At 47.7% G+C, this 14139-nt stretch overlaps 1 protein-coding gene across 1 annotated transcript in view; it reads left to right on the top strand.

Annotated features, from left to right (window-relative positions):
* Positions 1 to 14139, top strand: part of myo16 (myosin XVI) — an 875686-nt gene that overhangs the window by 488801 nt on the left and 372746 nt on the right. The window contains exons 18-20 of the mRNA XM_072476270.1: positions 3245 to 3362; positions 6342 to 6413; positions 6526 to 6667. Of these exons, the coding sequence (XP_072332371.1) occupies positions 3245 to 3362; positions 6342 to 6413; positions 6526 to 6667 (332 nt within the window). The remainder of the gene's footprint in view (positions 1 to 3244; positions 3363 to 6341; positions 6414 to 6525; positions 6668 to 14139) is intronic.

The following is a 14139-nucleotide window of genomic DNA, read 5'->3' as shown; positions in this document are numbered from 1 at the left end:
GGTGGGTTCCAATTCCCCTGAAAACAGACTGACTACCCAAACGCCAAACTCAGAGCATTTCAAGCACCAGGTGCGGAGTAGTAAGTGGAGCAGCATGAAAAATCCAACGAGTTTCCACATTTTGAGGCCATTCCCACCAACCTTTTCAATCAACCATATCCCTCCTAATGTCTCCCTTTTCTGTTTCCATGCATCATTCCCTTTGCATTTTTTCTGAATCGAATAAGAATGAGCCTTATGTTAAAAGCACTGTATAAAGAAACAAAGAACATACATCAATATAATTTATTTCAGAACCGTCGGATATCTCAAAGTGCTTCACAACCAATAAAGTATGTTTGGAAATGTAGCCACTTTTGTAATGTAGGGGAAATGCAACCGCTATGTTCCACTGCAAGAACTAAAAAGTTGACCAAATGATCTGTTTTTGATTATGTTAAATGATAGATGAATGTTGACCATGGCACCAGGATAACTCCCTTATGGAAATAGTGCCATGGGATCTTTTAACATCCACTTGAGCAAAAAGATAGGGACCTCACTTTAATGCCACTTTGAAAAGATGGCACCTTTGACAGTGCAGCATTTAGTTCAGCTTGTTCACGAAAGATTGAGAGCGGGGTTTACCAACCGATCCGCCACGGGTTTATCGGCGGCGGAGGCGGTCCGACAGCGGGATTTATCGACCCCGCCATTATCAATGGGATTTCCTGGTGACTGCGCCCCTCGCCGCCGGGAAACACGTGCGCCGGCATGGGACCGGAATATCAAGCAGACGTGAACAGCTGGTAGACCGTGCCCTGATTGTGTGTACAAACTCAATGGTGCTGCTTTCATCATATGGAGTGCTAGCTAGTGTGGCTTAAACAACCTGGTGCAAACTTCGACTTGACCTACTTTCTTAGCAATCTGTCTCTATGGGTGAGATTATCTGGCGCGGTGTGTTTCTCGGCAGCGGGAGGCGGCCTGTTGTTGGTCGGTGGCGGAATCTTCTGGTCCCACCGCTGTCAATGGGATTTCCGATTTAATCCACCCTGCACTGCAGGAAAACCCGCACCGGGGATGCTCTGTCAGCATGACTGGAAGATCCACTGGCGTTGACGACCAGAAGATCTCTCCCTAAATCTCTGTTCATGTTGAATGCCTTGTTATTATTAGTATTACTAAACAATTTTAGACACTTCTTTGTGGAGTTCTTCCTCCACACATTAATTTTATATATTAGAGAAACAAAACAAAATACAGGAATCACTTAGTAGTTTAGGCAGCATCTGCAGAAGGAAATACAGAATTTACGTTTTGTTATAACTCGCATGGGTCTCAAAAGGTCGGGATGAGCCACTACCCTGTGGAGCTTGCAGAATACGAGCTCCCCTGATAAGGGGGCAGGAGACCATTAACACAGTTCATGTGCCTTTGTATAAATAGAGTCGGCCTGTCAGGCATCAACTAGAGAAGACCCAGAAGGGAACTATTAGAGCTGTACATAATAATAAACATGTTAAATAAAGTAAGTTTTGTTTTCTCTCCAAATCAGTGTGGACTCCTTTTGTTGCCCATTACAAAACATTTCAAGTCATGGCTTTCATTAGAACCGGAAGGTGTTGCAGCTGAACAGCTTTTAAGTAGCTACAGTGCTGGGTGGTTGCAGAAAAATAACAAAAGGGGTTGTTTGTGATTGGGTGACAGACAGGAGTGATTAGGTAGCAAAAGTGATAGTGGCACTAAGGCGGCCTGGCCATGTGGTTGCTTAGTTTGTTTTCCTTTGATGTAGGTGACGTTCTTAAAGGCAGGGAGAAATGTTACCTCTAAGAGGGGAGATTGCATGATTGTAGAATCACTCTTATGGAGAATCTGTGCCCAAGACAGATGTATTCAGACCCTGTTGCAAATGGATTTGGGGAAATGTGCAATGTGTCAACAAAAAATGCCAAGTTGGTTATCCGCTGAATCCCTTCAATTTAATATAGGGGACACATATCAAGGCCCCATTAGATGTGACTTTTATTTATATTATTCTTTCGGATGTGCACTGTGGTGGGGAAGCTGGCATTCAGTTGCACATCCCTGTTGGCTTATAAGTAGCTGATGATGGAATATCTTGAACTGCAGCCCATGGCTATTCCCACAGAGATTTGAGAATCGTGATGAGTGACAATGAAGAGACAGCAATATATGTTCAAGTGAGGATCATGTGTGACGTAGAAGGGGTCTGGCGGTGATGGTGCCCCATGCTCCTGCTTCCCTTGTAATTCAAGGTGGTGGTCGTCACAGGCTTGATTGATGCTGTTGAAGAAGACAGTGTAATTAACCAATTAATGGATTTTGGGGGATTTTCATTTATAATGAGGAAGGAGGCCAGCAAGACTCCTTCTTGAATCATAAGCAGAATGCTTGACCTATGCCTACTCCAGATTCATGGCAAATCCATTGGATTACTCTCACTTCCCCAATTGATCCAACATGAAATGTTTAGACCTACAGCCAACGTTATCTGGATGTATTTGTTATTCATCCACCTAGACACACTCACAGGCAGTGGGCTCACTGTCCAATGCCCACCCAATACATGGGCTGATCAAAAGTCTACCTCAGAAAGTACAGTTATTAAATTACTGGCTATTATTAGCTGTTTACTCTTTCAAGTAGATCATGATTTTACTGTAACACATTATTAGTCATACTCTGAAAATGTTGACAGTATGAATTCCAGTGTTTATATGTGCCCAATGAGAGTTTTTTAAACACCTTTAGCACTGAAATCTGCTGGAACTAATAAATGAATATTAGGAAACAATAATTTGACTTAACGCAGTAAAATAATGTGACTTGTGCAATGCAAGGGAAGAAAATCAGACTTGCATTTCTCACTGAATGGCGCACAACAGATTGACAATAATGTCTTTATACCTGGATATTTGTTTTGTGTGACTTCCTTTTGATTCCTGTGAGCCACCCAAAGAAAAGCAGATAACCTGTTATCAATTTTCTATTGACAAATTTTGGTATTCGTCACTAAGTTTGAGAAACGTCACCGATATAACTTAGAAATTGAGATCTGATGTAAATTCTTTATTCTTAGAACAATTGTTTATTCAGTAAATTATAACACTGTGTTTAAAATATTCCTGATTGGTAATGTAATATTTAGAACTGATCGTGTTGCAATCTAGCAGGAAAATAAACCATGGACGATTGAAACAGTTGCACGCTTCTTCACCGTGATTTGTTTTTTCTGATTTAGGAAGTTGACAACCTGTTTCTCATTCTGTCTGCAATCTTGCTTCTTGGGGATATCCAGTTTTTGGCTCTGACTGATACTGAGACAGCCTACGTGTCAGATGTGCAATTACTGGAACAAGGTCAGTGTGCTCAAGAACAAACAATCGCCAGTTACTGCCTGTGAGTGTGTCTAGGTGGATGAATAACAAATACATCAGCAGGTGGAGCCAGCACGACACTTAACATTCCACAGGCACCAAGAGAAAATGCAGCATGACAAAGTGGCGGGTTCCTACCAGAACCTTCCAGAATCTTCCTGCATTTTCCATCCCACTGACTTTGGACTAATGGAGTAACATTCTCTGCCATTGGTATTATTCCTATCTTTACAAAGCACAACTTGATGGTAATAATTGTGTACAATTATCTTTGTAGTTGTGGTAATGTAAATTAGTAAACAGGGCTAGCCTCATCAGTATTGCTATGCTCTCAATATTAGGGACGCCCCATACAGACCAGTTAATTTGTATCTCTGGAGCCTCGGCAAGAGCTCGAGGACACAGTTAGCACTAGATCTTATGACACAGCTCAATGTGTAAATTGAAAATTCTGCCACAAAAGTGCTGCAGTTTGGATTCCTGTTAAGTGCTTCTTGTTGCTCGAAGCTTTGCCCTAATTTTCAAAATCTATTCTTTATTGAAAGTCAAGTTTTGGATCAAAATCATACAAAGAAAAAATTGCTTGGAACTAGGTTTCATTGTTGCAGATGTGAGATGAACTAAAATGCCATACATCATTTTATCATTCTGAAGTAAAAAGTGATCCGTCAGTTTTTTTTTCTGATGGTGGTGCCCGGAAAAGTTGGAGCATAGAGCCAATTATTAATTCACAGGGGTTTGAATTTTATATTTTGATCCATGTGCATTGTGTGCTTCCGCCAGATTGTAAAAGGCACCTCGCCATAGTCGGAGAGCTGACTGGTGATGATTTAACCTGAGGATCAGCACACCTCAGGCAAGAGGCAGGGTTGAGGAGGCGGGGCCTTTATGAATAACTTTAGCTGGTACGGGAATTGAACCCGTGCTGCTGACTTTGCTCTGCATCACAAACCAGCTGTCTAGCCAAGTGAGCTAAACCAGCCAGATTGTACAACACTGTACAATGTACACAGCTCAGCACAATCATAGAATCCCTAGAGTGCTGAAGGAGGCCAATCGACTCATTGAGTCTGCGCCAACCCTACGAAAGAGCACCCTACTCAATCCCCGCACTAGCCCTGTGTCCTCACCCACCTTTGGACACTAAGGGGCATGGCCAAACCACCTAACCTGCACATGTGGAAGGAATGTGGCAGGAAACCAGTACGAGGAGAAAATGCAAACTCCACACAGACCGTCACCCGAGGTCGGAATCAAACCTGGGTCCCTGAAGCCATGAGGCAAAAGTGCTAACCACTGTGCCACCATGCTGCCCTATGTATACAATGCATATAACTGTTACTGGATACACAATTAGCACCCTGAAACACAATTCTGTACTGTATGCAAGTTTATTATTAAATTCAATTCAATCCCTCTGCCAATTATTGATTTTTATCTTGTGGAAAATGTGAAAATAGAATTTTTAATAATGGTTATTATATTTGGCATGAAAAATGTACTAGATTTCATCCAGGGCTGGATTTCATGCTCCTCCAGCCACAGGTTTGAAGGTGGGGGGTTCTTGTTAAATCTTTTCCACTGTCTGTCCCTGCCCCTAGCTTAATTTAACTGGCAGCAGGAGAGGTTGCCCTCCCTCCATTGCCTCTCAACCCCCACTGCTTTACCCCCTCACGCACCTTTGGCAGGGCCTGTCAGTTTGGCACCCAGCAAGACCCCATACACTTATCCAAATCCTGACCTAATGCAGCACTGCTCTGTCCCACCAGCCTCTGATTGGTTGGCAGCTCTCTGACCTGGCACTTCCTGATCCAGAAGTCTATAATGGCTGTGGTGAGCTGATGTTCTCCTCAGCAGACTCCTCCACCACCACCCCAGAGTTGGAGTTTTTAGCTGGGGGAGTGGGGAATCCAGTGGCTCATATAATTCAGCCCAGTGAGCCATGTCTATTTAAAAAACAGAAAACTCTACTTTTGATAGCATTAGGCACACTGAGATCAAGGATTCCACAATCAAGTCCACAGTAAAGATCTCTCTTGCCAAAATCAACAATGTCACTTAATCAGTCATCCACTGGAGAATATTCTTTACCCACCTGTGCAATACCTCCCAAGTGCCAACTGACTCATTGTTTTACCCAAAGGCAATGAGGCTAATGATCAAATCAAATTCATATCATATCCAAAGGAACTTTGTGTTGTGGGCTCAACCTCACTATAAGATAAGTCGACACAACTCAAATTAACTCCAGGACACAATTAGAAAGGAGATCTTCTTCTCAGCACTCTGCTGAATTTGAGTTCAGTTGCCACATGAGTAGAGGGACCTGAGTTTGATATTCTGCCCTTCGAGCCTATTCTGTTTTTCATTTGATATTGGCTGATCTGTACTTTGATTGCATTTAACTATCTCTGATTCATATCTCTCTATATCCTTGTATGACAAAATCAGTTCATCCCAATTTTTAAAATTTCAGTTGACCCAATTTTTAAACTTTCAGTTGATCCAGTTTTCCGAGCCTTCTGAAAGAGAGAAGTGCAGATTTCCAGAGTGCCTTGTCCCGACAATGAATGGGCGCTGTCCTAATTGATTACACTACCCCAACCTTGCCCAGTGAATTACAACACCGGACCTTGTTGCTGTGTCATAGCTTTATTGGGAGGGCTTGAGATTTTAAGTCTTAATCCATAGAATCCCTGCAGTGCAGAAGGAGGACATTTGGCTCATCAAGTCTGCACCGACCCTCTGAAAGAGCATTCTACCTAGGCCCACTCCCCAGCCCTATCCCCATAACCCCACCTAATTTACACATCTTTGGACATTAAGGGGCAATTTAGCATGCCCAATCCACCTAACCTGTACATCTTTGCACTTCTGTTTAAATTCTGTTTAATTGTCTCCACTTTGAAAAGATAATAATTGAGCAGGTAAACACATAATTTAAAGCAAGTTGTTTTTCAGTGGCTGGTATTCTGCAAGTCTCACCTGATGACCTCAGTTCAGCCCTAACATCTGATGTCCAGTATTTCAAAGGTAAATGTCATACTCTGCAGGATCCTTTTTTATTGGTGCATCATATTTTGTAAACTTAAAATATAAGTAATCTCACTTATTTTTATTTTTCCATTTTTTTCCCCCACTATAGGGGACGTGATTTTGAGGAGACACACAGTAGATGTGGCAAATGTTTACAGGGACCTTCTGGCAAAGTCACTTTATAGCCGTCTTTTTAGCTTCTTGGTAAACAGTATTAATTGTTACCTCCAGAACCAGGATGACAGGGATGGGTAAGTGTTGTTATTTCTGTGTCATATTTCTGTCTGGGTTTATCCCATAACTCATTGAAACCAAAATCACAAGTCTATTATTTTCATCTAATTAACAAAATATTTGAGAAAATAAACTTATGGTTTCATTAATGGTGAGCCGAAGGTTGTGCTGTTGCAATCCCATCTCCTTCTGTCTCTAACACAACTAGATATAGAACTCAGCCAGGTGTGGTCATCATAGCGAATCCCATCATTGTTCGTACAATATTAAGTTGCTAAAAGATTACTCAGCAATAACATAAAAAATAACATTTGTCGTTTTTATAATTATTTATGGAAGATTCTCACAAGGTTTAATTTTTTCTCCTGCCATTAGTTGCCCCAAGAAATTGGAACCAATATCATCCCACATATTGTTGGAATGAAGTCCAATGTAGGCAAGAGCAAGTAGAGTAGCAGATCTTCCTCCCTGAAGGAGATTCATGAGATAGTCGACGGGATTCTCCGTTGTGAGCCTGCCTCGCTACCACTGACAGTGAGGACGGAGAATTTGGCACTCCGCCAAATGTCCATTCACTTCAGTGAGAATGGAGAATCCTGCCAGCATGAAGGATCAGTAGCAGTAATTATGACATTCCAACAGCATCCATCATCAACTTTTAGTGCCACTTACAAAATACTAGACTTACTAAAATCACTTTTACGAATTTACCATTGTGGTATTTGAACTCTTTTTGCTAGTCCAGTACATAATGACTATGGTAAACCACTTTATTGCATTATGTGTATTGTATTGTGCATGCTTGTGCATGCCTGGGGTTGTCCAGGCTGGCTCCGCCTGTGGCTCCTCCCCTTGGGCTTATGTATAAAGGTGGCTAGTCTCCGCCTCCGACCCAGTTCGGGTCCAGAGGCAGGAGGCTTGCTGTTTAGTGTATTAAAGCCTTAGTTACGTTCATCACTTGTGTGTTATTGATGGTATATCAATTTAATACACAAAACTCCTAAAGATAAACTCATCACTCAAGCCTGATCGTTTGGAGCGGGACCCACAGGCAGCCGACGATACAGAATTGTTTGAACACTGACTAAGCTGCTTCGAGGCGTACCTCGCATCCTTCAACGAAGACCTCACAGACCTCCAGAAGAAGCAGATCCTCCACGCACGGGTGAGCCCAAGAGTCTTTCCCCTCATCAGGGACGCCCCCTCGTACGCGGAAGCAGTAATGCTGCTAAAAGGACAATACGTGAAATCCGTGAACCAGGTATACGCTCGGCACCTCCTCGCCACGAGACGACAACACAGTGGGGAATCATTCGCAGAAATCCTGCGTGCCTTCATAGAATCATAGAATTTACAGTGCAGAAGGAGGCCATTCGGCCCATCGAGTCTGCACCGGCTCTTGGAAAGAGCACCCTACCCAAGGTCAACACCTCCACCCAATCCCCATCCCTTGCGCATCCTCTGCTGGAACTGTGACTGCCGGGCGATATCGGCTACCCAGCACGTGGTGCTGCTGATCAGGGACGCTTATGTCGTGGGCATGAAATCTAACTATATCCGCCAGCGATTACTAGAAGGGGAGACACTCGGCCTCCCAGAGGCAGTACAACTCTCCAACTCGCTGAACATGGGGGCCTACACCTCCGACCGCGCGGCACTCTCGTGCGACACAAGCCTGCGCCGCACAGCGCCCCGCCAATACCGGAGGCCCGAAGTGATACTTCTGCGGCCAGGGTAATCATCCCAGACAACGCTGCCCGGCACTGAACGCGACTTGTAACGGCTGTGGGAAGAAGGGCCACTTTGCAAAAGCCTGCCAGGCCCGATCCCCCCCTAAATCTTCTTGGCCCAGCAGTGCTGCCTGCTGCCTGTCGGGGCCGCCCCCAGCTGCCGCGCCACCCGCCATGTGCGACCCATGGGTGCCACCATCTTTAATTTTGGCCGACACGTGCGGCCCACGGTGGCTGCCATCTTGGACGCCATCGCCGCTGACACCCGCCACATGTGACTCATGGGGCCCGCCATCTTGGGACCACTCCGCAGCCTCCCGGGGGCCCTGCTCACCCGGCCAGCCTACCGACCGCCTTCCAACACGCGCCTCCGTCACACTCGACCAGTCCATGCCGCACCACCTTGCGAAGTCCACAATGACCGTCCGGATCAACGGGCACGAGACGGCTTGCATTTTCGACTCCGGGAGCACAGACAGCTTCATACACCCAGATACAGTAAGGCACTGCTCCCTCCCCATCCTACCCGCGACCCAGAAAATCTCCCTGGCTTCCAGATCCCACGCAGTAGAAATCCGGGGGTACTGTGTCGCGACCCTTACTGTACAAGGCGTAGAGTACACTAACTTTAGGCTCTACGTGTCCTCCCCCATCTCTGCGCTGCCCTATTACTGGGGCTCGACTTCCAGTGCCACCTCCAGAGCCTTACCTTAAAGTTCGACGGACCCCTGCCCCCCTTCACCGTCTGTAGCCTCGCGACCCTTAAGGTCGCCCCACCCTCCCTCTTCGCAAACCTGACCCCGGACTGTAAGCCTGTCGCTACCAGAAGCAGATGCTACAGTGCCCAGGACAGGGCCTTCATCAGGTTGGAGATCCAGCGACTCCTGCGAGAGGGGATCATTGAGACGAGTAACAGCCCCTGGAGAGCCCAAGTGGTGGTCGTCAAAACTGGGGAGAAGCACCGGGTGGTCAGCGATTACAGCCAGACCATTAACCGGTACACGCAGCTCGATGCATACCCCCTCCCCGGCATATCTGACATGGTCAATCAGATTGCGCAGTATCGAGTCTTCTCTACAGTCGACTTAAAGTCCGCGCACCACCAACTCCCTATCCGCCCGGAGGACCGCCAATACACTGCCTTCGAGGCAGATGGCCGCCTCTACCACTTCCTCAGGGTCCCCTTCAGTGTCACCAACGGGGTCTCGGTCTTCCAAAGCAAAGTGGACCGAATGGTTGACCAGTACGGGCTGCGGGCCACGTTTCCGTACCTAGACAACCTCACCATCTGCGGCCATGACCAGCAAGACCATGACGAGAACCTCCGGCACTTCCTCCACACTGCTAAACTCCTGAACCTAACCTATAATAGAGAGAAATGCGTCTTCCGCACAACCCGCCTAACCATCCTCGGCTACGTCATGGAACACGGAGTCCTAGGGCCCGACCCCGACCGCATGCGCCCCCTCCTGGAACTCCCCCTTCCCCACTGCCCCAAGGCCCTGAAGAGATGCCTGGGGTTCTTCTCGTACTATGCCCGGTGGGTCCCCAACTATGCGGACAAGGCCCGTCCACTGATCAAATCCACCATTTTTTCCCTGATGGTTGAGGCCCGACTGGCCTTCAATCGCATCAAGGTCAAAGCCGCAATGCACGCTGTGGATGAGTTCATCCCAATCCAAGTGGAGAGCGATGCGTCGGACTTTGCTCTGGCTGCTACACTCAACCAGGCGGGCAGGCCCATGGCTTTCTTCTCCCGTACCCTCCATGCCTCCGAAATTCGGCACTCCTCCGTCGAAAAGGAAGCCCAAGCCATCGTAGAAGCTGTGAGACATTGGAGGCATTACCTGGCCGGCACGCGATTCACTCTCCTCATTGATCAACGGTCGGTTGCCTTCATGTTCAATAACACACAGTGGGGCAAGATCAAGAATGGCAAGATTCTGAGGTGGAGGATCGAGCTCTCCACCTACAGCTATGATATCTTGAACAAATAGGCAGTCATGAGGGGTCTCGTTTGTGGCCATGCAAAGTAGGGACCCAATAGAGTGGAGTACGTCAGGGAGGACCTCCTGCCAATGGGGAACTGGGAGATTCCTAGACTGTAGGGCAAGGAGGACGGTCTTCCAGACCGTCGCGTTCTCCTCCACCTGTCCGTTTCCCCATGGGTTATAACTGGCGATGCCCTTATTGAGCAGGTACTGATGCAGATCGTCGCTCATGGACGACGAGCCCCGGTCACTGTGAACATACGTGGAGAAACCAAACAGGGTGAAGACACTATGTAGGGCTTTAATGACGGTGGCCGCGGTCATGTCGGGGCAAGGGATTGCAAAGGGGAAGCGGGAGAACTCGTCGATGATGTAGAGGAACTATGGGTTGCGGTTGTTGGAGTGGGGGGACCCTTTGAAATCGATACTGAGGCGCTCAAAGTGCCGGGATGCCTTTACCAGGTGGGCCTTATCCGGTCGATCGAAGTGCGGCTTACACTCTGCACAGATTTGGCAGTCCCTGGTCATAGCTCTGACCTCCTCAGTGGAGTAGGGCAGGTTGCGGGCCTTGATGTAATGGAGAAGCCGGGTGACCCCCGGATGGCAGAGGTCATCGTGGATAGCACGTAGTCGGTCATCTTGCGCGCTGCGCATGTGCCGCGGGACAGGGCATCTGGGGGTTCGTTGAGCTTCCCAGGACGATGTACTATATCGTAATTATAGGTGGAGAGTTCGATCCTCCACTTCATTCTTGATCTTGCCCCGCAGCGTATTATCGAACATGAAGGCTACCGATCATTGGTCGGTGACGAGGGTAAACCTCCTACCAGCGAGGTAGTGCCTCCAGTGCCGCACGGCTGCCACGATGGCTTGGGTTTCCTTTTCGACTGAGGAGTGTTGAATTTCGGAAATGGTGAGGGTTCATGAAAAAAACGCTACGGGCCTGCCTGCCTGATTGAGGGTAGCAGCAAGGGCGACCTCTGATGCGTCACTCTCCACCTAGAAGGGGACGGACTCGTCCACCGCGCTCATCACGGCTTTGGCGATATCCGCCTTGATGCAGCTGAAGGCCTGGCGGGCCTCAGTTGCCAGTGGGAAGATGGTGGCCTTGATTAGTGGACGGGCTTTGTCCGCAAAGTTGGGGACCCACTGGACGGAGTATGAAAAGAACCCGAGGCACCTTTTCAGGGCCTTGGGGAAGGGGGAGTTGCAGGGGGTGGGCGCATACGGTCGGGGTCGGGTCCTAGAACTCCGTTTTCTACGACGTAGCCGAGGATGGCTAGTCTGGTTGTGCGGAAAACGCATTTTTCCTTGTTGTAAGTGAGTATAACGGTTCGGGTGGTTTGGAGAAATCTCTGGAGGTTGGCATCGTGGTCCTTCTGATCATGGCCGCAGATGGTGATGTTGTCCAAGTACGGAAATGTGGCCCGCAGCCCGTACTGATCCACCATTCAGTCCATTGTCCTTTGGAAGACCGAGACACCATTCGTGACGCCAAAGGGGACCTGGAGGAAGTGGAAGAGGCGGCCGTCTGCCTCAAAATCCCCAAACTGCGCCATTTGCCAGGAGCACCAGAAGCTTTCACCGGCCACGCCCCTACATCACTGGGAACGGCCAGGGCGGCCGTGGGCGCGCTTGCATGCGGATTTCGCCGGCCCTTTTCAAGGAGCCACGTTCTTTCTATTAATCGATGCCCAGTCTAAATGGTTAGAGGTGCATAAGATGGTAGACTCAACATCCTGCGCAACAGTCGAGAAGATGCGTTTGTCTTTCAGTACGCATGGCCTCCCCGAGGTGCTGGTCACGGTCAACGGCACTCCGTTCACAAGTGAGCAGTTTGCGAGGTTCGTGAAAATGAACGGCATACACCATATCTGCACCGCTCCATACCACCTGGCTTCCAATGGGTTGGCAGAGTGCCGACATTCAAACGGGGCCTAAAAAAGCAGTCTTCCGGGTCTATGGACACTAGACTGGCTCATTTTTTTGTTTTCGTACAGGACCACTCCACATGCGGTGACTGGGGTAGCTCCCGCGGAACTCGTAATGGGCTTCGCATCCACCTTAGCATGGTTTCCCTGGACATTGGCGCAAAAGTACGCTGCACTCAAGAATGGCAGGGACATAGCCATTCTCGGCAACGGCCAATGCAGTTTGCGCCCGGTCACCCGTGGTCGTTCAAAATTTTGCTGGGGGTGCCCAGTGGGTCCCTGGCGTTATCCTTCCCTGAACGGGCCCTATCTCTTACCAGGTGCAAGTCCAGGGTTGTATCCAGCGCAAGCATGTAGACCATGTTCGGTCCAGAAGACCATTTCTTCCAAAGATTTCCCAGCACCCGGAGCTCATTTCTACAGCCACAGAGACCAGACACAGTGGAGAGTATTCCTCACAGTCTTCCTCTGGTGCCGCAGTCAAAGTCTGCACAGGTCGTTGCAGAACCGCATGGAGATAGCGACACATAGATGACGGATGCAGCGGACTCCGACTCCGAGATGGAGACCCAGGATGCCTCAGAGGGGGTGTCCACAGGCCGCGGATGTACAACCGTTACGCCGTTCATCACGGAAGCGCCGTTCTCCGACTCGTTACACGCCGCCCGTTCCAGCGCCTCGTGCAAATGGTGTCCGGCCTGCGGCAAAACGAGTCTGTGGTATTATAGATGTTACGGTACCTGATAGGCTAAAGCACCATTGGTGGAAACTGTATGCTTTCTATTGGTTAGAATGTATGATAGCTCCGCCCTGCTAGGCAGGGTATAAGAACCCGTGCCGCTCCAGCAGCCTTCATTCTGTACCTGAGCTGCTGGGGGAAACATCTAGCTTATTAAAGCCTTCAGTTGGACTACAACCTCGCTTTAGTGGTCATTGATCGTGCATCAGAGTCCAACGCCCTCCTTCGCCAGGGCCTTCGGTGGGTTCCTTGCCCTTTGGGGGGGAAGAGATGTTATAACCTGCCTGCTTACCACTGGCTGGGGACAAATGGCAATTCCACAATCCTTAGGGAGTATGAGCTTCCCCAATGAGGGGGGCGGAGAAATCATTAGCAGACTCCCTGCATAAATAGAGCTGGCCAGTTTGGAACCAGCTAGAGAGGAGTGAGCAGCAAGGGAGTTACTGCTGCTGTTGTGTGTGTATATAAATATATATTATATATATATATATATATTATTGTAAATAAATGTTATTTCTTTCTATCCTACAACTTGTATTGGATTCTTTGTGGCCCTCACAAAAATACAATTTGCCTTCCTAATTGTTTGCTGTACCTGCATGCTACAGTTGCAGGATCATTTGAAACTCTGGGTGGTTTCCCCTGCTCTTTTGTGGGTCGCCCATGCCAATGATGGAACAAGCAAATTTCCATTGGTAAAAATGGAACAGCTTGTGCCTCAATGGACAGCAGCTGCTTATAGGAGGAGGATCCTTCAGGAAAAGAGCTTCTGTTTATTATAAGCACACATGACAAAGACAATAGGAAACCACCTCATGTATTCTTTTCCCTTGATATTATTGCTCAGTGAAATTGAAAATGGGAGCCGTTTATGACAACTGATGAGGAAAGCCCAAGACCACAAGGTGTGGGGAAATGAGCAGAGGATCAGTTCTTTGTCAGATTACACCTATATGCTCCCTTTCTGTGTTTCTTGTGCAAGCATATCCAAATTTCTCTGAACATCAACATTTTTAAAAAAAATGTTACGGTTTAAAAACTATTCTTATTTTTTATTATTTCTGCTGAAGTGAATCACCTTGCATTTCTCCACATGAT

Source organism: Scyliorhinus torazame, chromosome 15 (genome assembly GCF_047496885.1).
Source record: "Scyliorhinus torazame isolate Kashiwa2021f chromosome 15, sScyTor2.1, whole genome shotgun sequence".
In the NCBI taxonomy this organism is placed as follows: Eukaryota; Metazoa; Chordata; class Chondrichthyes; order Carcharhiniformes; family Scyliorhinidae; genus Scyliorhinus; species Scyliorhinus torazame.
This window is presented reverse-complemented; position numbering and strand designations above follow the sequence as displayed.